The sequence below is a fragment of the Eublepharis macularius genome, chromosome 11, assembly GCF_028583425.1.
Source record: "Eublepharis macularius isolate TG4126 chromosome 11, MPM_Emac_v1.0, whole genome shotgun sequence".
Lineage (NCBI taxonomy): Eukaryota > Metazoa > Chordata > Lepidosauria > Squamata > Eublepharidae > Eublepharis > Eublepharis macularius.
This window is the reverse complement of record NC_072800.1, coordinates 43,748,096-43,773,759: the sequence shown is the minus strand read 5'-3', so window position 1 is coordinate 43,773,759 and position 25,664 is coordinate 43,748,096. Positions and strand designations below refer to the sequence as shown.

The 25,664-nt window shown below is 37.7% G+C and overlaps 1 protein-coding gene across 1 annotated transcript; it reads left to right on the top strand.

Annotated features, from left to right (window-relative positions):
- Positions 1–3,340: 3,340 nt before the first annotated feature.
- Positions 3,341–25,657, top strand: RAB5A (RAB5A, member RAS oncogene family). Its single transcript, XM_054991389.1, has 6 exons — positions 3,341–3,597; positions 11,399–11,650; positions 19,515–19,666; positions 20,727–20,849; positions 23,438–23,531; positions 24,201–25,657. Exons 2-6 carry the CDS (start codon positions 11,488–11,490, stop codon positions 24,314–24,316), a joined length of 648 nt encoding a protein of 215 aa, XP_054847364.1. The 5' UTR covers positions 3,341–3,597; positions 11,399–11,487; the 3' UTR covers positions 24,317–25,657.
- The last annotated feature ends 7 nt before the right edge of the window (positions 25,658–25,664 follow it).

Sequence of the window (25,664 nt, the reverse complement as noted above, 5' to 3'; positions counted from 1 at the left end):
CTGTAGTTTTACAATATTATATGAAAAGACAATATTTGCATGAATGCTGTTTAATGTTAAGGTACCCACTATAATTTGAAATTTAAATCTTCCAGAAGCTCAACTTTTTCCTAAACATAGCATTGGCTATAAGATTTCTGATACTTCAGAGTTCCACCAGTGTGTGTGTGTGTGGGGGGGCACTTTCTTTTGTCTATTTTAAACATATTCCATCACTGGATCTTCTAGAAACAAGGAATGGACCTGTTGCTGGAGGGCAAGATGTCATGCCACTTTAACAGAGGTTTAATGTGCCATTATTTATGAGGTGATTTTATTTATCTCCATGTCATGAAAAGCTTCAGCTGCCCATCTCCACACATCAAGCCTCTGTTAAAGAGGCAAGGCATATTTTCTTTGAGTTGTTGGCAATCCTGGCCAGGACTGAAATGTAGTTTGTTTTCCATATATATTTGTTTATATTATATGTTTCTTCCACTGGTGTTAAGATGTTTTGGATCCCTTTAGGAAGGAGGATATAAATATTTACATACAAAAATACCCTCCCAATGTTCTAGTTATTAATAATAATAGGTATCTTAATGGTCCACTTACACTGGACTCCTGTGCAGCATTATTCCAGTCTAATCTACTGGGATGGATACAGGGGTCCATTGAAAAGAACTTGGATTTTTGCTGTCTCTTACCTCCCAGCCTGATCCCAGGAAAGTTTATTCCTGGGGTTGTGGTAACTTCGTGGGTTGGGGAAGCTGCAATGGGCTGGGAGGGGGGAATACTCTTCCCACTGTTCCCAATGAAACAGCACTGATAGAAGAGGTAGAAAAGACAACTGGGCAATTTGTCCCTCTCCTCACTGCAACCTTCTTACCCATGGGTCCTATGGGCTGGAAAGGACTGTTGGGGAAGGAGAACATGGGAAAGATCTGTGACCATCCATGTCTTCTCCTTACAGATTATTGGACCACACCCAGATTTCAATGGGCTTTACCTAGAGTATCTCTGTATAAGATCTAGGGTTGTGAACCACCAGGTAGGCCACATATAAACAGAGGCAACCTCAGCCCACAAAAAAGAAAACCTCACCGAGGAATAGATTCAATAAATATAATGTGCAATATGACTAAATAATTTATGAATTTCATATCATATATATAAAGTGCTGAAAGTGACATTAACCAAACCTATCTTCGTAACAATACATACAATAAATACCATAAACATAACAGGTATACTAGGTAATAAATACAGTCCATTAAATACAGGACATGCTGGCCACAGAATATAAGTTCATAATATGCAAATCTCTTTCCTTTGCAGATTCCCCAAAACCAACTGTTCAATGAGTTCCGGTAGCCATCAGAGGTGATGCTGGAAAAATGTATCCGATAACTATAAGCAGACAATGCCACAAACTGTAAATCAATTGCAAGTAATGCCTTGTGCCTCCGAATGCCTTTTGCGCCCAATGAGTTTGTTAGCTTATTTGAACCTGTTTTGATTTGCTTCACCAAGGACAGGAAACATCGTACAAAAGGCTGTCCATGTTTCACGGATTCTTCCAGTATGGAACCACATTGGTTGACTATTGATAGTGATTGGCCGATTGGCAATGTTCCCATCTCTTAAGATTCTTATGTTGAGCCCTCTTCATTGCTTCTTTCTTTGAATAGAAAATTCCTTATGTTTTGATCAGTTTTTCAAAACTGATGCCAACACTTTTGCCAGTTCTGCTTTAGGATTTTTAAGATGGGAGAATGAGAGCAGCATAGTGGTGAGCCTCAGAATGAAGGGGAATCACTCTTGGCTTTCCTTAGAATCTATTGTCTGGTTTAAGGACAGGTTTATCATGTTTTATATCTGCTCTTATCTTGAAAGAGTCACAGATGAAATAGGCCACTTGCCACTCATATACAAGGCATTGCTCATGGAACTGAGTACTTTTTCTAAAAGTAGAGTAACATCATGGGCAGTCTTATACTTGGCAACAAAACAAGGCAGGCTGTGTTAGTGAAGTCAGGAATGTAGTCTTGCAATGCATTTAGCAGATGTACCAACATGACCTGTAAATTACTAAGCACCTATCAGTTCTCCTGTTCCCACTTTCATGTGCGAAGAACAATATTCACATTTCAACTGATCTGAGAACTCTTTGTATGAAAGATCCCTTTTAGTCACTTTATTTAGGATCACCACCTTTTCTGGTGGAGATACTGTGCCTTTATTGTCTATTGCTTTTTCAGCCCACACATTCTCCAAGGAATGTAAAGAATTCCCTCCTCCGTTTTATCATCCCAACAGCCCTCTATTAGTCTGAGATGGTAATTAGCTCAAAGTCATTCAGTGAACTTTATAGCTGTGAGGGGATTCACACCAAGATCTCTCAAATATTAGTCTCTGTCTAACCACCAAAGCATACTTGCCCTCTTCTAGCTCCAGGACAAGCAAAAACCCAGTAGCCACACATTTCTGTATCACTGCATCTCTGTGCTGGAAGGGGAAATCATACCTGTTGATCTTCCTTACAAAGTCCTCTGCCATAGGGACAAAAAAAGAGAGGCAAATCCTTTTGATAGCATTTATTGTAGCTATTATACTTCATGCATGTTTAGTCTGGTCTAAAAATTTAGTATACATTGTTCTAACAAAACCAATTGTATCAAGATATATTTAAATGATATGCAAATAAGATTTTTAAAAGTTTTATTTTTCCAGAAAAAGGGACATCAGCACCAGTTCCAAAATGCTTAAAAAGAGACGAGTATAAGGGGAGCATCAAATGTTTACATCACCTATCTTATACAAGAAAAAAAAAACTTTACCCTCACTTATTTTTCTCCCCCATTTATCATGAATAGGTGGACCAACATGAATTTTATAGTTCAAATCTAAGTCTGACACTCAATCTAACTACTTTCAGTCTGTTTTCCTAAGAAAAACAAACAGAGTTTGTATTACAAACACACTGGTAATTAAAGGCTTTCCGAAAGGACGTACGACACACATCCCATTGGAAGGCGAAGGAGTCACAGTTTCCTAATGTTGCCCTTCAGGATACACCCTATCTTTAATCGCAACGACAGTTAAACCGGTTATCCGGTAAGGCTCAGCCGTCCTCTGAGAGAAGCGACTGGTCCCATCAGCCCATTGAAAGAGAAAACAGCACGGAGGCGAGGGTCACGTGATACACCTACCAAACCCCCGCCCCCCGCCGCGACCGAGCCAGAACAGGATTCCTAGTTCCCACAATCCTTGGCGCGAACAGCCAAGACACAGCAGCCCTTCCTTGAGGCGCTCTTCGGCTACAACGGCCTGGCAATTCACGTGACCAGCGTAAAGCGGAAGTGATATAAGGCGGGCGTGGTGACGTGGCAATAGGAAGTGGCGTGTTTGTGTTTTGGTCCGGGAGAAAGAGGAGGAGACGGAAGTTGGAGGCCGCTCCCCTCCCCCCCACCGTGAAGCGCGGAAGAACCTCAGTCCCTCACCCTGTGTGCTCGAGTCGTTAGGCGCTGACACTCGCCGGCCTTCTTTCAGTCAGTCATTCGCTCTTCGGCGGTGGACTGAAGTGGTAGAAAGGCCGCCGCTTCCCGTCGCAGCCAGGTAACGCGTCGAGGCCGGAGGCGACAGTGTGGGAAGGGGCTGACCGGGCCTCGGCTAGGCAGGCGCGCGCACGCCCCTGACTCTGCCGGCCTCCCCGTTTCCTCCAGTTGCGCCTGCGGGCCTCCAGTGGTGGGGCGGGACGCTTAGCGAGCCAGGTTCCTTCCACCCTCAAAATGGCGCCCCCATTTTCCCCACTTCCTCTTACTCCTGTGTCAACCAGTGAGGCGAGGCCGATGGAAGAGTTGGATGGATGGAGTGAGACGGCAGTTGCGAGCCTCTCCAGATAGATTCAGTGATACGGGGATGCCACGCAATCTAGTAGGAAGTGAAAAGTGCAGGTGAAAAGACACCCCATCCCCCGTGCCCGGTATTTCGGTTTACAGAGTAACCAAAGGGGAAAGCTTTCCCATTTACTTTCGGTTGCCCTACGCTTGTAGGGGCAGGAACAAAGTCAAGTTCGATGAAATAGATTTAGACTAGAATGTGAGAGCACTAAACCGATTTAGAGGCGGAGAGAGGGCAACATTACTTCACTTGGGTCTTGCTGTCTTTTAGCTTAAAATTGCTGTCAGAGATGATGTGAGGATAAGAGTTAAAAACGTAAATAAGGACACCACATCCTATAAAAATAAACTGAAATCTTCGATCCTCACTGACTGTTCCTTAACCCTTTGTAGTAGAGTAGGAGCATGGTGGTTTGTCTCTGTATAACATATGAGTAATAGTTGTTTAAGAAACTAATCTATTTCTTGAAGAAGCTATTACCTTTAAAAATAAGATTATATAGTGACATTAATACATGTTTATCAGATTGCCTACTTATCTGGTGAGGCGGTAGTTGCTATAACAATCGTTAAAGCTCCATATAAAGTTAGAACAATCAGTAGAACCTCAGATTTTGTATTATAAATCATGATTGCCAGCTGAATTAAGACAAGTTAAACTCAAGAAACAAAGGGACACGTCATTTAGATTTTTTAAGGTCTTTCTCTGGGTTTCAGTATGTTCATGAATGGTAGTTCTGTCAATGATTGGCCACTATTTTATACCTAGGTTTAGAGTCAGTATGTTATTGAACATCAGTTTCTTGGGGGAAACAGTAGGGAGAAAATTATTGCTTTCATGTCCTGCTGGTGGACTTCATGAAACATCTGGCCAGTCAATGTGGGAGAAACAATGTTGGCTTAAGTGGATCTTTACCCAGATCTAGCTAAGTTCTCCTTGTTTTTTTTAATGTTTAAACACGCATGTAAACTACACTGCTATTTTTTTAAAAACTCATCTAAAGTTGAAATTACCTTTATAAGCTGTTATATGTGTGAATAGTCAGTATTGAAATTATTAATGTGATATGAGAGGTTCATAACTGGAATCAATCAGTATGTACTTTAACATCTAACAGATTAAGTAAAATTGCTAGAGGTAAAATAAATCTTTTACACCTGGAATAGAAGTTATGTAGAAAGAGGAAACAAAGGTTGAAGAGTAGGATGTAGCATCCCCCATGTATCAATAAGGCACCATGTAGAGCTTTAAGAAACCATCTTTGGGAGTATTCTAGAGTTCAGGCAGTGGGATATTCTATCTAGTTTAGGATCTCCCACTTCATTGAAGTCCACCCCAATAACAATTTTTCCTTCTGTTAAGTCCTCTGAATTTTCCTTGAAGGATAACGTATATGAAATATTTATGCCACATCTATACTGTCATCAAATTGCATCCAACAATTATGACTTTATTTACTAAAAATATTTATATGCTGATTTTTTCCCTGAGCACAGGGCTCAAAGTAATTTATAAACTTTAAAGCCGTAACAGTCTAAAATAATGACTCAGAATCCAAATACATCAAGTTTTCCACTAATCACACTTCTACAGTTACAAAACACAGACTGATACCCAGTCCAATCTTGATATCACTCAAGCCTCAAAAGATTGTTCCACCAATTCAAAAAACTCAAGAGCAGCAATTAATCGAGGAATGGGGAAAATACTGCAACACGCCCCCCCCCCCCCATGGCTAGTGAAACCAAATTTAGGGAAGCCTACAATCTGCAGGCCAAGGTGGTAAGTAGCCTCTCACCTTCCAGTCCTGGGTAGCAGGTCTTTATCCCCTCTCTGAGCAGGAATGGAGCTGGGACCCTACTTGTTAAATTAGGAACTTTCACTCTGCAGGCCAAGGTGGTATACTACTAAAATGAATATAGCATTAAAACAATTAATTGAAACCCAACATAAATAAAACCAACAGTAAAATCTAAGAACTTATATGTAAAGTATTCACTAGTTGCTTGTGTGATAATTTACTTGTTGGGATTGGGAACACACAATCATTTGTATGAGTACAAGCTAATGAGTGGAGATAATAATAGTATAATGAAGTGAGTCAGTACGACTTTAATTCTCATAAAATTACTATTTGATATTGTTAAGTGATTTGGCACACATAGAAATGACCAAACTAGAAATTCACATGTCCCTAGTAGACTGTTCCCTGTATCAAACAAGTATGGACGCTTGTGAGTGAACTCCACTGAGTTCAGTCAGACTTACAACTACATATCATTGCATTAAATTTAATTTGAGATAAATGGCACTTACAGAAGTGCATCAGGATAAGACTGCATTGATGTGTGTTCTTGGAAATAAATTTTAGTGAACTAAGTGGAGCTTCTGAATATGCATAGAATTGAATGGCTTTACTGACCATGATTTATCCCATTCATATTAAAAGTAGCCTGAACCTACTATTCTGATTTCTGTAACTGGACTCTGAAAAACTTTGGACTCTGTCCAAAGTTTGATTAAATAGTACAAGTAAAAGAAATTAAATTGCTGATGAGTACTTTGTTTTCTTATTATTCTTAAGTATGGTAATGATAACACTTCTTAAAATGTAGTCTGTAAGTACAATATGAATGCCAGACTTTCTTAAATCAGTGCTAGCAAAAATGCTGATATGTTTGTACAGACAACTTTTAAAAATCAAGGGGCTTTTATGTTTTACAAAACTTCCATGTCCTATAAAATGAATAACTGGGACTCTGTAGCTCACATCCAGTTTACCTGTAATTGTTTAACTCTTCTTCCATTTCCAGTTTAAGTTTGTTCTTTAACAGGCCATAGAAAAATAAGCATACAAATGTGTAGCATCATATAACTTATTGTTACATGTGACAGTATTCAGAGAAGTGGAAAACAATATGACCAAGACTCTGTGTAATTTGCAGTGCCATTCTAAACAGAGTTGCTCCCTTCTAAGTTTATTGAAATCAGTGAAACTGCTTAGGAGGGCACTGTTAAGGTAGTAATGTACATGATCCTTGAGTGAAACCCTGATGTTCAAATTAATCGAAACCATTTTTAAACATTTTGAATCAAACAGCCCTGTAAGGTAGACTAGTATTGTCTCTATATTTCCAGTGGAGGAGAAAGGCTCAGAATGGCTTTCCTAAGTTCACTGCAGCTGCAAAATCTGAACCAGGGATCGTCCAGTCATTATTGATTCTTTTAGCTCCCTCACTGTACTAGCTCCACGGGCTTTGCCTTGAAACATAAAATGATAAATGAAAAAGTAAAGAGAGAGGGTTGACAAATCTGTGATGTTTACTGCATTTGTAGTGGGGATTCTAGAGAACACTCTTTAGAATAATTCTAAGCAGGTTGGAAATTATTTCATGCACAGTATATGTTTGCCTAATTTTTCACACTGCCAAATTATAGTAATCAAAGCCATTAATGGCATAAGCCTTCAAGTGATAGTATATTTCTGTCTTCATTTTTGGTGTGATGGTGGTTCTTCTGTAGAGAGAATATGGAATTTGGAAATAAATGCTTTTGTAATCTTACGGGGAGACCATTGTGAGCATTGTTACTAACAAATTGTAAAAAACTTGCACCATGCCCATTATTGAAGTGTATAGGGCGAGATGCTAAATATTGTCTTTTTCCATTTTAATCTACTGAGAAAATAAAACTTAGCATTTCAGGATTGTTCTACAGATGTGAAGAACACAAGGACTGATTCATGGGAAATATCTTAAGACCTTTTCTGTATCAAATGAATATTAAAGTGCAAGCATCTGGTTTTAAGGGTTTTTTTAGCGGGATTTGAGTCCAGTGGCTCCCTTAAGGGAGCTTTAATTCTCAAAAGCTTATATCCTGAAAATCTTGTCGGTCTCTAAGATGCCACTGGATTTGAGTCTGTTTGTCACAGGAATTCAGAGAAGAAGTAGAAAGGGTTGGATCCAACACATTTCTCTATTGTTGAAAAAGAGGAAGAGGTCCCCTTTGACCAGCCCTCCCTCTGCAAGCCTATGTTTAGGATAATAGAATCTGCATGGACAAAATCTGTGTGAAATGAGGACTGTAATAAGGAGGGGAATATGCCAAGATTGAGCAAAAAAGCTGACTGGATCCAATCTAGAATGTATTTATGATTTTGCATCAGTTTTATTGTATGACATAAAAACAAACGTTCATGAAATTGCTGGTTTATATGTAAATTTAATTTTATAGCTGTGATTGATAAATTAATTAGCGCTCTATATTTTTATACTGGCTCAAGTATTCAATTAAACTGAGTTTTTAAAGCAATACTAGAATTATGCAAAATTAGAGAGAAGTTTGCCTAGAGATAGAGGTTAGTATTTTGATGTGGTTGGGTTGTTGTTGGTGGAGAGTACCCTCAAGTCATAGCTGACTTATTGCGACCCTTGATGGGTTACCCCTATATTTATATGCTACAATATTTTTGTCATAGTTTTAATGAAATTATGTAAAACTACGAAGAAATTAGGATTAGGTTGTAAGGGAGCAATAATTAGAAACTATGGTCATTAAAATACAAAACCCTGACTGCTGAAAAATGAGTATGGCTCTTAAGGTTTATCCTGTCTCTTAGAACCTAAGAAAATTTGTCAAGGCTTGTTTCATAGCGCTTCCTAAACCAAAAATAGGCTGTGGCAAACCTTGGGAGGGAATTTTTGTTGTTGAGAATACCCTTTATTGGCTTTTGTATGAACTTGTTGTCTGAACAGTGTGCACAAGAGTGTACTTCATGCACAGATAATCTCATGATTAAACAAAGAGAACGCAATCTGAAAACATTGGGGAACCAAGTCATTTACAGTGTTGAAAATCAAGAGTTGGATGCTGCCAGCTTTCCCACACAGTCTTACTCAATTCCTCTCCTTACTACAGACCATGTTCCACGTGACTTTTATCCACATAGGAATATAAAATCTACTGGGATAGGGGTATTGGATGTCGTATTTAACAGCAAGAATGGGACTGGATGTGGATTAATAATAACGTAGGCTGCAGTCCTAAAACTGCTTCTAGACCCCATTATAAATAGCAAACTTCTGAGTAGACTTGTTTAAGATTGCTCCTGTAATGTATATGTGAAATAAAGCTGTTATAAAGTACAATGTGATGGTATTCAGCACCTTTAAAATTGAAATATACTTATGGTTTAGACACAGCAAATTGTTGCCATGGTCAAGTAAAAAAGGCAGCATTGTTACTTATATTCTGGGATTGTTTGACAATTGACCACTTCTGGGAACAGGCCCACGAAGTTATTAAAGATATTACAGGGTGTGAGGTGTCAGTGGTACCTGAAGTGGTGGTAACAGGATTTCTTAAAAACTGTATCAGGTCTGATGATGTAGAACTGATTACTGCTCTGTTGACAGCTGCAAGAATGTTTATTGCTGCAGAATGGAAAATTTTAAAAAGCCACTATCTGTTACGGATTGGCACAAAAGTCTGTGGAATGTAGTGTTATCTTATAAAAGAGAAGAGGGAAAAGAACACTAATCATGTAGCTTTTAAGGAATTGGGTATTGTTTATTGAACACTGGAATACGTTTTCTGTATGTAATTTCTTTGCTATAAAAAGGTGGTAAATAATCAAAATTGGCACCCTGAATTGTGCCTTGGATAGGAAACTTATACAGACAGACTTCTGAAGTAACGGGGCTCAGCTATCCACTCCTGTCAGGATAGGTGCTGTCTGTGTTAGTATTTTTTGCACTTGCTGAGATTTCTTAGTAATAGTAGACCTTATGTGACATTGTTTCCATTACACCAAGATGGTGGTATGGTCATTTACCTGGTGTACTGCTATGACTTTGTCTTGTAGTTAGTTGTTTATTGGGCTGAGTTGGTGGAACAAAAACACATTCATTTCAGTAGTCTGGTAAGCTGATTCTATGAACTTCCATGACCAAGGAGCTGAATACCGTAAAGGATGAGATTTATACCCCTCAGGAAAGTTTGCTGATCAGTGTTCTTTCAGACTTTGTGCAAGCTTGTTTTGAGCATTTGAAGAAGCGGAATGGATATTTTTGCTGGTGCCAGTCCTTTTTTTTTTTAAAGTGCAAACATGGAAAAAGCCAATTTCTAAGAACCATGACAAACTCTTTGGGGCAATCCTTACCAATACCTTAATTCTTATTCATAGACACAGGCAGGCCCTGGCACCAGGGTTTTCCAGCTTGTAGTAATAGGAAATCCATAACAGTTAAAATACCTTCCTGTTCTAGTAGTAGTAGTAGTAGTAGTAGTAGTAGTAGTAGTATGTCTAAATTCCATATAGAAAACTTCCTACAATTCAGTAAGTTTCATCGTGAAAGCTCCATTATGTGGGATAGATGCTGTAAGCAGCCATTACAATAAGTGGAGAAACAACTGGAGTCTTGTTACACCCATGCTTGCCATATTGTATCCATTTCCTTTCACTGTGGATGTAAAAGGTTGGGGCTGAGCTGAGTAAGTGTACTGATTACAGAACAGGATGTGAAAATAGCGGATGATCCAGTGACGTGTTCGGAGGAAGCTCTGAACAAATGGTCTGATTTAAGCAGCAACTTTTGCATGTGCTCAGAATCTAGACTTCTGTTGGTGTTGAAATATGGAGACTTGCATCATTCGTTTTAAAAAGTTTCATTGAAGAAAATTTAGTGTATACTTAAAAGTGAAAAAAAACCCTTAATGCAGACAACCGTTTCATGTATTAAACCAAAATCAGGAGCAGAATAATTTTTTCTGACAAAAATATGAAAATCCGTTAATACTAAGTTGTTCTCTTTATGCAGTCTTCAAGATTAATGTGTAAGTTCAATATAAAATATCTGTAGATGTGCTTTAATAAGAAAGATGAAGAATCAAAAGACTTCACAAGGTCTTCTGTGTGGCCCCTTCCTTCCAGAGGCAGCCCTGCACATTCCTTGAAAAACCACACCTGTTGCACACATTTATATATTCATATGTTTAAAATTTTGTGTTAAAAAGATGTGTTAACTGCATTGAAACAACTGATTTGAACTTGATAAATCTGGCAGATGTTATTCTTAAATATAATCACTGAAAGCCTCTAGATAACCAGTGCCATACTTCAACTTTCTCTGGCTGTTTTGTTTCTTACCTGCTTCCAGCATCATTATTTGTAAAAAAAAATGTTTGTATTATGGGGGGCTTCTATTTAAATAAAAAATCAAGTAAATTTTAATGTGTTCTCAAATGTGTTCTTTGACCAAGATTTGCAGTTCAGCACCCATGTTATGGAAACTGATCTATGACACTGGTACCTTAAATAATTGATCATTTTAGAAAAATGACTACTCCATTAAATGTTGATGGATTTTACACAGATGTATTATTTTATTGTATAATAAAATGGTGTAAAGTACTTGTACAGAGCTTAGTAATAGTGGCTTTTTTGAAAATCAAAACTATACGAATGCTGCATTTATACTTCATGTATCTAATTCCTGAATACTGTTTTTTGGCCCAGGTTGGTTTGAGTTGAAGAAGCAGTGAAGTTTACATCCTGGAAACTTCATTTTAAGAATCTGAAACAAGGGACTCCTTTCTAGTTTGGACATGGCCAACCGGGGAGCAACTAGACCCAATGGGCCCAATGCTGGGAATAAAATATGTCAGTTCAAGTTAGTTCTTCTGGGAGAATCTGCTGTTGGCAAATCAAGTCTGGTGCTTCGCTTTGTAAAAGGCCAGTTTCATGAGTTTCAGGAGAGTACAATTGGAGGTGAGGAAAAAAATACAGTTGTATTTTCATCAGTATTAATATGATGCCAAGAGCAATAACTGTTCTGAATTGTTTACTGTGGCAAGTGCCAAACGTGTTAGCTTTTATTATATTTATGTTTGTAAAGTAAATATTGCATTGTACTATGTGTTGTGTATTCAGAGTTGCTTATAAAGGCAGGTTATAAATTTTAATAGAATAGTCCTGCTGGTAGAAGATGGCAGTGCAAATCTGAGTTGCATCAAAAAAGGAGAGAATACTGTATATACATAAATATAATGATACAATGACTAGCAGGCATTTGCATTTATAATCTATTGTACTTTATAGTGCAGTTCCCTAGATCTTATTCTTTCTGATGTATTCTGTAGAACTCAAAAAGCTGGCATACTCATTCACAGTATCATTCCATAATATAAAATGTTGATTTGGGTTAAGCTTTCCAAAAACTGATATCTTAGGATAAAAAGAACCTTTATTTTTCCCACAAATATGAAGTTACTAAAATTAATGTCACAAATGTTACATCCTAACTTCATTAATCTCTGTTTAATGTATCACTTTAGCTTGCTTCTCTTAAAGGGTGTCTCTTTTGGGTTCATTTGAGCAAATGTTTTTACATTGTTGGCAGCTCTTCCTAACAAGTTGCTAATAAATTATTCCATCGAGGCAGCTAATTTGCTTTGAATATGTGTTTTCCACAATTATTTATTTATTTATTTACTTATAGTCCTCCTTTCTTATTGAGACTCAAGACAAATTACACCGTGTAGATCAATATGATTGCATATTCAGAAACAATGCAATAGGGTATGGATTAGCCCTGACCTGGATAGCCCAGGCAAGCCTGATCTTGTCAGATCTTGGAAGCTAAGCAAGGTTGGCCTTGGTTAGTAATTGGATGGGGTGGGAAGCCTCCAACAAAGACCAGAGTTGCAGAGGCAGGCAATGGCAAACCACCTGTTTGTGTCGTGCTATGAAAACCCCACCAAGGCTTGCCTTAAGTTGGTTGTGACTTGATGGCACTCCACCACCACCACGGTATAGATTGTAGAAACTTGAATGCAAGCAGAATCTGATACAGAATTGAAAAACAATGCTGAAACAAAGCATAACAATTTAACATAACTTAATAAGCAACAAAGAGGCCACAAAGAATAAGTAATTTAATGCAACATATTAAATGACACAGAACTACTCACTAGGTACACAGTAGTCTAGTCCACTGCCCCTGTCCCTTTATCAAGCATCTCTCTGTACCATTTCCTTACAGTACAGCCCTCCACATGTAAGCCATTGGGAGCCCATCCACACATGTTCCGACTTTCATTAGGGCTTAAAAGTTCCTATTTCTTTCTCATTGCTGCAGATATAGGTTGCCACTAGTTCTCATATGTTAGGAAAATATTTAACCTGTTTAAAGAATAATGTCATAGGGCCCTATCTCAGCACATAGAGGTTCACTTGAGAGTTGTTGCTTTTGGTGGTCAGGCTATAATTTTTCCTTTGTCTTGAAGAGAATTTAAGTGTTTGACAAAAGTGGATGGGTGGAAGATGGTAGTATGCAATACCAAAATAGAGAGAGTGACTAGCACACTGATACCAAGATTCTGGATGGTGATTAGAATATGAATAAAACATTCATCCAGTGGCACCTTAAAGACTGACAAAATTATTCCGGAATAAGCTTTCATGAGTCAAGGCTCAGTTCATGAGACACAAGCAGAATATATTGGAGATTAGAAGAGTCTGCTTGCAGGAAAAACTACATAGCATGAACCTTAAAAATCCTTTCACAACAGTTTCTTTTCCTTACAACTATGCAAACAGGTCTACTGTAAGGCAGGAAGAATGTGCTGCCTGTGTCTCTACTTGATGGTGTCTCATCTTAATGGTGGAAAGTGCTGTCAAATCATAGCTGAATTATGGTGACCCCTGCTGGGGCTTTCAAGGCAAGAGACTAAAAGGGGTGGTTTGCCATTACCTGCCTTTGCATAGCAACTCTATTCCTTTTTGGTGGTCTCCCATCCAATTACTAACCAAGGCCAACACTGCTTAGCTTGAGCTATCCAGGTTGTGGCATCCTTGCTACCTCTTAAATTAAACTGGCTGCCACTAAAAGTGTGGATGTTACTCTTATCTCTACCAGCGACTGAGAATGGCTTGGCTTTTGCTTGAGGCCATTTCTTGTTCATAGTGTTATGTTAATAATTGCTAGCGTAAAAGAGTTCTGTGACTGAGAAATAGGCAGAATAGGAACTATCTTTTGAATTCAGGCAGGGATGGGCATTTGTGCAAAGAGCATTGAAGTTGCAAAAGCAAATTAAATTGTCTTATAGTTGGTAAAGTGGAAAATTTATAACATGAGGTGTGTATGATGAAAGAATGTATAATTGTGTTCTCATTAAAATATCTAATAAAAGTGGCAGTACTACAATTCATAGGCACCTTTTTAAAGAACATGCTTGTATTTTCCTAGAGTTGTGGCTTTTCCTTGCATGTTTTAATGTGTCATCCACTGCTGAGCTATATGGCAGATTCTCTGGCACTACACAAGTTCAGAAAGACTGCTCCTGTGGGTTTCACTTGCCAGAACCCATTATGCAATTTTTTTGGAGGCTTTACGATAAGTTGAATTTCTCTGATTACCTCCTTGCTTGTCCCTTTTCCAAATCATTCCTAAGATTATCATCTTTTAAATCTCCTTTTAATGGCAGGAGTGTCAGTCTTGCTGTTGTCAAATATATTTCTGCAGCTTTAAATGTTCAAGCAAACATCTTTCATAGGGAAACTTTTAATTGTTACATTTAATTCTTACATTTTCTTCTTTAATCTCTTAGGAGCTAATTGTGTAGCTCATTTGGACCTTTTAACCTAAATTGAATTTTATTGTATTTGTCATATTAAAAATTGAATTTTGTATAATTTTAAACCTCTTGGACTTTTAGCTGTCTTAATTTTTCAGAGGCTTGGATGTTATTTGTCTAAAAATATGTTCTGTAGGCAATAATTAACAGTGTTGCTTGACATCTATTTGAATTCCTAATTTCTTACTACTATTAGAATAATTCAGTAACAGACCTGCAGCAGTGTTAGAACCACAAACATTTAATTTGTATTACAAGATTTATTTGATATATTAATAAACTAAAGTTTCTGTTGATTGATCGACAATGCCAATATTAGTTAGGATGATCCACATGCACAAACTATTTGGAACTGGGTTTGGTAACAAGCTGTGTTGTGCAAAAAAAGATGCACAAAAATAAACTTTAAAAATAAACTTTAAAAGGTAGTAAAATAATGGCAAAATAAAATAGCAGCTAAAATTGAACTTTTTTCAAGCAATTCTTACGAATCAGTAAATCAAACCAATAAAACAACAAGCAATCAAACCATAAACAATGGTTTATGACAATGTATACTCCATAAAATCAATGTCGATCTAAACAAAGAATGACTCAGGGAATTGCTGCTAATTCTTCTTGCCTACAAGGGATTTGAACTAAAGCCTGACTCAAGCAACAAGTGACTGTGAGGCTGGCAGAAGCACAGAAGTTTCCTCTCCTCCCAGCACCTCTGATGTTGTTTTAGCAGTCTCCAAAATGCCTGGTGCACTGTGCTTCAATTCTAGACCTATATTTAGCATTTATATAACTCAGACAGCATTCAGAACATTTCAAATGCTCTCTTATCCTTAAAATAGTCCTGTAAGGTAAACTAATATCTCCATATTGTAGATGGAGGACTGAGGCACAGAATAGTTTTCCTAAGTTCATACCACCCTGGGGACCAGCACAGGTGAGAGAGTCTTATCCCTTCTCCCCTTGTTTGCTGCTGGGATGGCAGCTAAATAATTGGAGTTGTGTGGAAGAATGGAGATTTAAAGGAGAAGGATGAAGAAAGCACATGGGCGCAGGGACAATGAGTTACTCTTTCACTAGCATTTGAGCAAGAGAAGAATTCAGGTCTGTAGTGCTTGACTTTGTATTAAAGATGGGCAAATATGAGCTGCCGGGGTTCATATTCTAAGCCTTAAAATTATGAACTTTGACATTAAATTTGATTGGTGGGCTAAAATATTTTTAAGTCTGTTTTTATGCTGTTCATAACAATTTCCTCCTACAAATATGTAATAATAATAATGATAGATTTATTATTAACACCCACTCAGAGCGGTTTACAAAGTGTGTCATTATTATCCCCACAACAATCACCCTGTGAGGTGGGTGGGGCTGAAAGAGCTCTGAAGAGCTGTGACTGACCCAGGGTCACCCAGCTGGCTTCAAGCAGAGGAGTGGGGAATCAAATCTGGTTCTCCAGATTTGAGTCCTGCCACTCTTAACTACGACACCAAACTGGCTCTCTACACCAAACTGGCTCTCTGTATCAAACTGGCTAATGTATTAACATTAAATAAATTTTATTTAATGGGGAGCTAAAGCAGCATACATTGTTTCCTCCGTTTTTTTTCCATAACAGCCCTGTGAGGTAGGCTAGACTGAGTGTGTGTGAGTGGCCCAAGGTCACCCAACAAATTTCAGTGGCAGAGTAGGAATTTGAACCTGGGTCTCCCAGATCCTAGTCCAACACTCTAACCACGCATGTCATAAGCAAAACCTGTGTCACATTTCCCTCTGTCTTAGAAAGGAACCTATACTTGAAGGTCTAGTGTGACTCATTTGATTAATTTATGACACTGAAAGAGTTTCTTTGCTCCTGTCAAAATAGTGAACAAAAGCTAATACTGAGGAAGGGACAAATGCTATTTCATCATTTTCCATGGTATATTGTTGTTCATTTTTTTGAAATGAGCTTTATTTTATGGATGTGTCGTGTTTATACTAATATGTATATTGTTCTTTATGCCTGACTTTTGTACTCATTAGTACAGTACACAAATAAATTCTGTGGATTTAAACAATTTTAATTGTGCTGATTGGATGTTTATGACTGTACGCACAAGTAGTGCTTTTTAAGATACAAGGCTAAAATCTAGACAAGATTGACCATGTATTTTAAAAATTTTGTGTAAATATTTTGAATTCCAAATCAACAATGCTTATCAAAATCAGTAGTCTGTTTTGTAGGGGAAAAATATAGTTCATATTATTCTAAACTATAATAACATTATTTTTATGCCTGAAGTGGATCTGAAATACAGCTTCTTTAAAAAGAGAAAAGTTATGTGTATCAGGAGTGCTTGTACTACACAGGCTAAAGAAATGAATGTTAAGAAATGGTCTTTATCTGCAGGTATAATTTCAAAAGATCAGTTGCAAAAAGAAAACAGGCAGCGCTGATTTGAAATTAAATCCATGATTTTGGGAGATTTGAATAGCTAGATAGAATTAGTGTATTTTTTACATATGAAAAATATTGAAATGTCGCTCCATAGTTCAATTTTAAATTTTCCTCCTCTGTCATCTGGCTAATATTTATTTGGTTGGTATTTATTTGGTTTATAACTATGGAATGCTTGATATTTATTTGATTGATAACTAGGTGTGCATTTACAAAGGTGCCATACTGCACATAATGTAGTTTTAGGAAGTAGAAACCTTGCAAGAACCCATAGAGCATCTCAGAATTGAAGAAAGTTCAGTCCAGTTTTATTTGGCTGTCCCTTCAATGGAAACTAATGGCCTGCATATAGCTGTAATCTATTTTTATTCCAAGTTTATTAGTAGATCTAAAGCAGTGGTTTCCAAAGTTTTTTGGGCCATTGACCCCATGGTTCCATAAACTCATTCCCAGTGCTCCTTACTAGACATGGGCACGATCGGAATTACGGTCTGAAAATTGCCCCGATTTTGGCGTTTGCGCCATCGGGACCGGGCTGATCGGTTCCGTCCACGGCTCCCGGTTCAGCAGTCGGGTGGGGCGCTCGATCGGGTCTCGATCGGATCGATCGGTTTACGTTCGGGATTGCAGTCTGCAGACAGTCTGGCACCAGCCATCTGTTCCCGAGGGAACGGAGCCCCGTGGAAACGGAGCCTGGGGAATGCCGGAGCTGTTTGCCCTCCTTCTGTCGCCCTGGAAATGCGAATGGAACCCCAGCTTTCCTTGATCAGCAGGGCTTCCTTCCAACCATGGAGCAGCCAGAAAAGCGCGCGCCCATCTCGTCCATTCGGGAGAAGAGAGGGGAGGGTGGGGGAAGGGGGTGTTCTTCTGTAGCCATGGGCACTCGAATCTCATCCCGCAAAGCCTGAGGGGCAGCTCTTACGGCCAAACACAGCCCTCCTGCGTAGCAGACCCAGGCTTTATAAATAGCCATGTGCTGCGCAACAAAGTTTCACTTTCTGCTTGCGGGTGGAGTGGGACAGAGGCGAGCTCTCGCTTGCCACTTTTGGAGAGAGAAAGCACAAGAGAGAGAGGGGGGAGCTTTAGCTTTGGGCTTCAGCGGATAGGGAATAGGGAGCTATCTCCTCTGCTTCCAGGGCTGCTGTCTAGCTCTGGGGCCAAGCTCAGTGGGCACCTCCTTGGCTGTGGGCTCACACAGTATCACACACTCTAGTGCTTCCCCCCCCGTGACAGTACCGGCACACTCCCGTGGGGACAGACCCCCCTGCCCCCTGAGGGGAGGCGGCTCACCGCCGCCTCCATGGGCCTGCCGGGCCCAGCGGCTGCCATCCTCCTCACCCACCATTCCTTTAGCGCTGGAAACCGCGGGGCGGCCTCCCGTGTCGGCCTTCCCAATTCCCAATTCTGTATCGGATACGGGCCTTGATCGGTGAGGTTCGGGTACCTGGGTTCGGCGCCGCTGCGGAATCACGATCAGCTAAATCGGGATTATTTTTTGGATCATGCCCATCTCTACCCCTTACCCTACCCAACCCTATATTCTGAATATAGTGATTTGCACAGCCCACTATGAAGATAATAACAATAAAATTTAAAACAGTAACAATTAATTGCACATTTATTCAAAATCCAGGCAAAACTTTTTAGTCTAATTAATTGGTGCTGGTATAAATCCATACTTCAGATATTCAAAATTATGCTTTTTTTGCTGCTTTCTATTCTGAAATGCAGAATTTAATGATTAAATACTATTGTGTTAATAAGGACCATCAAAAACTAGAAAAATGACAAAGACAAAGACACAAACTTTGACAGTCTCTCAAAACGTGGTATACTGATCTGACAAGAACTCTGGTGTGTTTTACTAAAAAATTCCAGTAGTTTCCACCAGGTATCACCACCATGCAGAGGCAGGAACATGAAGTGAGGAAGGTGCTTGCTCTAGCCTAGTCAATCATAAGTAAGCAAACAATGCACTCGGAGGGGCCCCTCTCCAGTACACCCATGCCACCCCTTTGCCTCTTAGCACCCTCCTAGGTAATTTCCCCCCTCACCCCGAGAGGATGGTATCACCCACTTTCAGAACCACTGATCTAAAGAGGAGGAAAATTAAGTGATTTTTGTAGTATGTTGTTTGCATCTACACACATGAATATTTCCTATGGCTGTATTTGTACAGTTCAGACAAATCATTTACAATATTTTTCCAGTTTTATTTGAAATTAGCTTAATTTTAAAAATCCATGACATAACATCCATTCCTCAAAAATGTAACATTTTACCATGTTTTTTTAAAAAATCAGCTATTCCTGGTCATGATTAAATGACTAAACTGCTATATGAGAGTTTGCACTTGGATTATAATACTTTTAAGCTGTTTTGTTTCTCTGTTTCAGTATTTGAGAAGTTCTAACTGAAATTAATTTTTATTTTTCCTTTAATTATGTAAGAACTCTTGAACTTGCACAACTTAAAGTTTTCATTAAGTTTTGTGTATTCACAGCAGAAGATACTGATCTAAGTACATACAGAATCACTATTCCTGTTGCTTTCCTTTCAGCTGCTTTTCTAACACAGACTGTGTGTCTTGATGACACAACAGTAAAATTTGAAATCTGGGATACAGCAGGTCAAGAACGGTATCACAGTTTGGCACCAATGTACTATAGAGGAGCTCAGGCAGCTATAGTTGTATATGATATTACCAATGAGGTAAGTATTTTACTTATTTACATTATTTATGGTCCACCTAATCATCGTCTACTAGATTGAGCAGTGGTTTTAAAGGCACCACTAGCAGTGTTCCCTATTTCCTTAGTGTTAAGAATGTGTTGATTCATCACATGCCATGGTGGCAGAGAGAAGAGTGTTTTTGGTTGCTTTCTGGGGTTTAGGACAGCTGTCCAAAGGGAAATTGGCTTCCATGTTTTGAAGCAACTGAATGTGTAACTCCACAGGGCTTGAGAGATTTTCTTTGGAACCCAGTTCATCCTATAAATTTAGGAGACAAATACAATATTATAATTGTCATACCATTTAAGCTTAATGTTGCCTGAACGTTATAAATGTCTGAAATTTACTTCATACACAAAATACATGTATACATAGAAAAAGCGGTATAAAACAAAGTTTTAAAATAATATTATTTTAAAATATATAAAGTTTTTCCTAAAATAAGTTCGGTTTTCTGCTAAATGTATGAATTAGATTAAGTTGACATGTACTTTTTTTTAATTGGAGTATTTATAAATCTTCCCAAATTAAGCTTTTGACCAAGTCTTGGTTGCGATATTTGTTGGAGTCAAGCCAGTTTCCTGTTACGCAAACTAAAATGATTGTTTTAGTCAGCTTTCATAATGAAAGGGAGCTTAAGTGAAGTTCAGGTGATTGTTTAAAATTTGTGTTTTAGGTTAAGGCGATGAGTTACCAACTTTAAGTTCATCTTATTTTCTGTGCTGAAATATTAGCAAATTATCTGTTTAGAGTAACTGGCTTGCAAGCTAGATAAATACTTGATTTTAAATTACTTCCAGTCTTAAGCTATTTCCGTTGAAGTAAATGAGATTTTGTTCCAAGTAAATGTATTGACCATTTTGGAGTGATTCAATTAAAATAAGTGTAGTAGACAAAGCATTAATTTAGAATGTAATTTGGACAACATGTGTAGGGTCATAGTAAGTTAAATGCTTCTAAAGTCTTGTTAAGTTACTTTTAACTAGTGGTGTTGAAAACAATTCAATCAGTTTTGTTTTTATTTTTAAATGGTTAACAGGAATCCTTTGCAAGAGCGAAAAATTGGGTAAAAGAACTTCAGAGGCAAGCAAGTCCTAACATTGTAATAGCTTTAGCAGGAAATAAAGCTGATCTAGCTAACAAAAGGGCTGTAGATTTTCAGGTAAGTTTTAGTTTTTAAATTTGATAATAAATTCTATCTTTGCCCAAATTTTAGATATCACAGCTCCTATAATCATTTTGTTTCGTTGTAGGTAGAAAAACAGTTTGGTTTTGTATTATGATTAGTGTTTTACCTGCTTGCTTCCTTAAAAAGACACCCACAACAGAACATCAAAATAAGGCCTAGCACTGACCGTGTTTGGGAAGCAGGTCTTGTTTAAATGTTATACTTGAGGATTAAATATGTTACAAGTAGAATGAATTATTTGTGTGCCTGCTTACACCACATCTTCATATTTGTTGCAAATGTCATAGGCAGTAATCTGGAGCTTTTGAGTAGAGTAGCATATTCAACCCATATGTGATGAATGCCACAGGTTCTAGTGGTAAGACCTGAAATGTGGAATGCTCTACATAAATGTGCCAGAAGACATCCTCCTATTCCTTGGCTGCATCCCCTTTTTGTTGCAGCTTCTTGCCAGTAGAATGACCTTCCACTTGCCATTCTATTCCTGCCTTTCTTTTTAACATTCACATGTTATCTTAAGACATTTTTGTTTTTTCCTGGCTTTTCCCAATTAACTCATTCTCTTTATTTGCTATTGCACATGGATTTTATAGTTGAATTATAAGACTGCACGCAAAGTGTTTTTTTAACTTTGGTAAAACACCTAGCAATTTTAGTAGAGTCCAGTAGCACTTTGAAGACTAGCCAACTTTATTGTAGAATAAGCTTTCGAGAACCATAGTTCTCTTCGTCAGATGCATCATTTTGAGAACTGTGGTTCTCAAAAGCTTATGCTACAATAAAGTTGGTTAGTCTTAAAGGTGCCACTAAACTCTTTACTACAGACTAACACGGCCAACTCCCCTGGATCTAGCAATTTTAGGCACTTTGGGAATAAATTCTCTGCAGCATGATAATTTTACTTGGTGAAGTATTGAGCCAGTGTAGTTTTTAGTGGATGAAGGATTGGACTTGGCTGGGGAAGACCTGGAATCATTTCTCTACTTATGAAGCATACTGAAAGATCTTGGACTTGTTGTCTCATAGACTAGTTGACCTTACAGGATTTATATGGTGAAATGCTTCCTTGAATGTTGGTAGGAATGTGATTCAATTCAGCAGCAGTAGTAATGCTTAAGAGAGAATCAGTTGAATCAGGAGTTTTCCAGGAGTTCTCTTAAACAATATTTAAAGCAGCAAGAAGTGAAAATCCAAGAAGGTTCCATATGCAGATAGATATGCTTTGGAATGTGTCCAACCTTCTTCGGCTCCTATCTTTAGGATTTATTTTCACTTTCTGTTCTTCAGCTTAAAGCAAGGTTGGGTGACTTGTTGTTGAAGGACACAATTAAATGGAGGGATGCAAGGTCATTGCCGATTTGAACATTTGGCAGTATGTGATTACATTTTTCAGCCCTTGTGAATCTAGCAGACAAGTCATGACACTGGTAAAGCATTATGCATTTATTTTATGATATTATCTTATAAAATTAGCCACTCCCACATATATCTTCAGTATTAAATAATCCTAGGTGGAGGAAATTTTATTTTGGGGTTTGTCTTACCTCTTGGAGATGCTGTTGTTTCTGGCCTTCAATTTCAGATTTATTTCTGCAGGCATTGTAGTTAAAATATGATTTTTTTTAAATGACAGGGACTGTGAAGGCTATAGAAGTGCATGTAGTCTATGGGTGGTATGTACTATGTTCTTTATAAGCAGGTTTCTTTTACCTTTTTTGTTTTTCTGTGAAAACCCACTTTTTTGCACAGAAAACTAATTTTAAAGCATCCACCCAACAGTACAGTAACTATTTCTATATCTTATATTGTAGCACTGGGTAGGTCATGCCTTCTTCTCCCTAATAAAAACTATAGGGGTAGAGACCTGCAAATACACCTACTTTGCTTTACACTTACCAGGCAATCCTAAGAAGAGTTACTCCAATCTAAGCCTATAGAAATCAGTGAGCTTAGACTGGCATAACTCTTTTTAGGATTGCACTGTAAGTGTATATTTTCTATTCTTATTTGAGAGTTTTGCATGGTTCACATTAATCTTGTTTGCACAGTTTTATACATCTACATTTAAGCATTAATTGCTTGAGCTTGTCTGAATTCTCAGAAATTTTTACTCCTTGCTTCAGTTTTAAGTGATTAAGGGATATTTTCATCTTTCAGTTCCTTTATTTCCACGTTTCTCCCAGAACTTCAGATTCAGAATTTTCAATGGGGGAAAATACCAGTCTAATAGTACATGTTAGAGTTATTGTAATGTAGACTTTTGTGGGCTAGCAAACACGTTATCAAATGTACGAAGTGGTCTGAAGTAGATCACAGAATCTTCTACTAGAATGGATTTGTTAGTCTGAGATGATACAAGATTTTTTTTTTTCTGCAATAAATATTACTACTTTCACAATCACCAGGTGAATTTTGAAATTACGAACGGGGTTAGCATTTTTAAGTAGCTGTAGATATGTTAACATTCTGACTTGAAGCAGAATACTTATTCCTCAACTGGTAGTAATAAAGTGTTGTTTAAACCACAAGCACATGAAAAAAAAATTATGCTTAATTCACAGGAAGCACAGTCTTATGCAGATGACAACAGTTTATTGTTCATGGAGACATCTGCTAAAACATCAATGAACGTAAATGAAATATTCATGGCAATTGGTAAGTCAAGTCTTTAATGAAAGGCATACTTTAAAAACAGGTTTGTATATAGCACTTTTACTTCTAGGAAATATAGCATTTCATTGTGTTCAACAAACACTACTATGATATGGAAAGTGGACAAAGATTGCTTCTCAGCCCTGAGTTCTATTTGGCAGACAAGGTTCTTGCCATTCTGTTGCAGTGATAAAGTTATATTTGAGCTTCTAGGGTGAACAAAAGAGATCTTGTAAAATTGTACAGATTGATACAGGTGTGTACAAAATTATCAGCTCACATTTAAGTATTTTGGGGGGAACACAATATTGGGAAGACATAGAGGTTAATATAAATGCCAGAGCTATGCCATGATTTTTGTTCAATCCCCTACATTTTTGGTTTTGAAGGCATCCATGCAGATACCTATGGATCAGCTGCTTCATGTGCAGCGTGTGGAATAAAACTCCACCTCTTGGAGATCACCTAAACTAGGCGCTGAATCACACAAATTGTAGGGCACAAGGTATTGAAAGCTGAAAGATTATCCAAAACAAAGAAAGCTAAAATAAATTTTTGTAGATGTGCTTAAAAATATATTTTATATGCGCACTTGTCCAGGTCTATTAGATTTGGACATGGTTAAAAACATGCTGAAAAGATTGTACTGATTTTATTACCTTCTCCTTTTAGCTAAAAAGTTGCCGAAGAATGAACCACAGAATGCAGGGGCCAACACGGTCAGAGGAAGAGGAGTAGATCTTACTGAACCAACACAACCAACTAAGAGTCAATGCTGTAGTAACTAAACCTTCAGCTGCTTTAAACTGTCTTGAATATTTTCTGCTTCCTAACTTGTTAATAACAATGGAATTTGGAGTGTTTAACCTGGCCCAGTACAACTTCCAAAATCGAAGAGACTTATGAAATAGTTGTTTCTAATACAGAATGATTTTGTCCTAATTTTTAATAACATGCATGTATCACTGGCTGTAAAGTTTCAGCAAAAGAGGGGGGGAAGGAAGCGGAATAGACTTGCTTCAGTTGAAAGGTTTATAAACTGTATCACATGTCATTAGGGATAGACTGAACTACTCCATGGATCTACAGCTAACTAGTTAGTTCCTCAAGCTTTGGATATCGGTTACTGTTAAAGTGTAATGAATAGAATTGGGATTATCCAGTTGTGGTCTGGGAAAAAATAACTAACTATAACACCTTTTGAAGATCCTATAAGCTTATTCACAGTATTTATGCAAAATGTTGTTTATGTGGGTATCTACCATTTAAATATACATTCCACACTTTCATAATTTAACTGCAAAGTATGTGCAGCATTAACAATGTTATGGATCCTGTGCTTGCAGAACAATTGGTTTTTTGTTGTTACGCTGTATGTAAATTTGTCAACCCAGCTTCAAGTGATAAAATCAAGTTTAATTCAGTTATTTTTTGTTTATAAAATAGCACAACCAATGAATTCAACTACTAATGTAACACAAATTTTTCACAAGCTACTGGGAGCTATCCAAGTAAAACAAAAAAGGAGTCTGATTTGTTTTTAATCACTGTTGACCAAAACAGTTATGTCCCCCTAAATGTAAAATCAGTCAGTGCACTAACAATTATGTACATTCAACTTGATTTTAAATTGGAATATTAATGTACTGTAAATAGGGTACTGCATTGTAGTCTACATCTGTTTAATACTCTGTACTATTTAAGAGTTGCTTAAAAGCATACAATATGTACAGTTACTTTAAAGAGCTAACATTTCTTTCCCCCAGGACTTGAGGGGATTAAGTTCTTCCTTCATGGCTAGAACAGTAATAAATGATGCTCCTGTACCTGTAACATAAGTACTACTGTCTGTCTGTAATGAACTCTGCAACTTTGTTTTCCAAAGTCCATTTTATTTTGACCTGTCCAGTATATTGCACTAATTCTTTAGTTATTTTCATTATATGAAATCTACCAAGTGTCAGAAAAGATGATTTAATCTATTTAAATGTTGAACTGCTAGCAGAAACTTACATGTGCAGATTGTAAATTTGCAGTAATTTGGGCTTAGCAAGGAAAATGACAGTTCACCAGTGTTTAGTTTTATATTGAGGTGCTCAGGTTTGAATAAAGTGGTATAAAACAGGAAATAAGCAG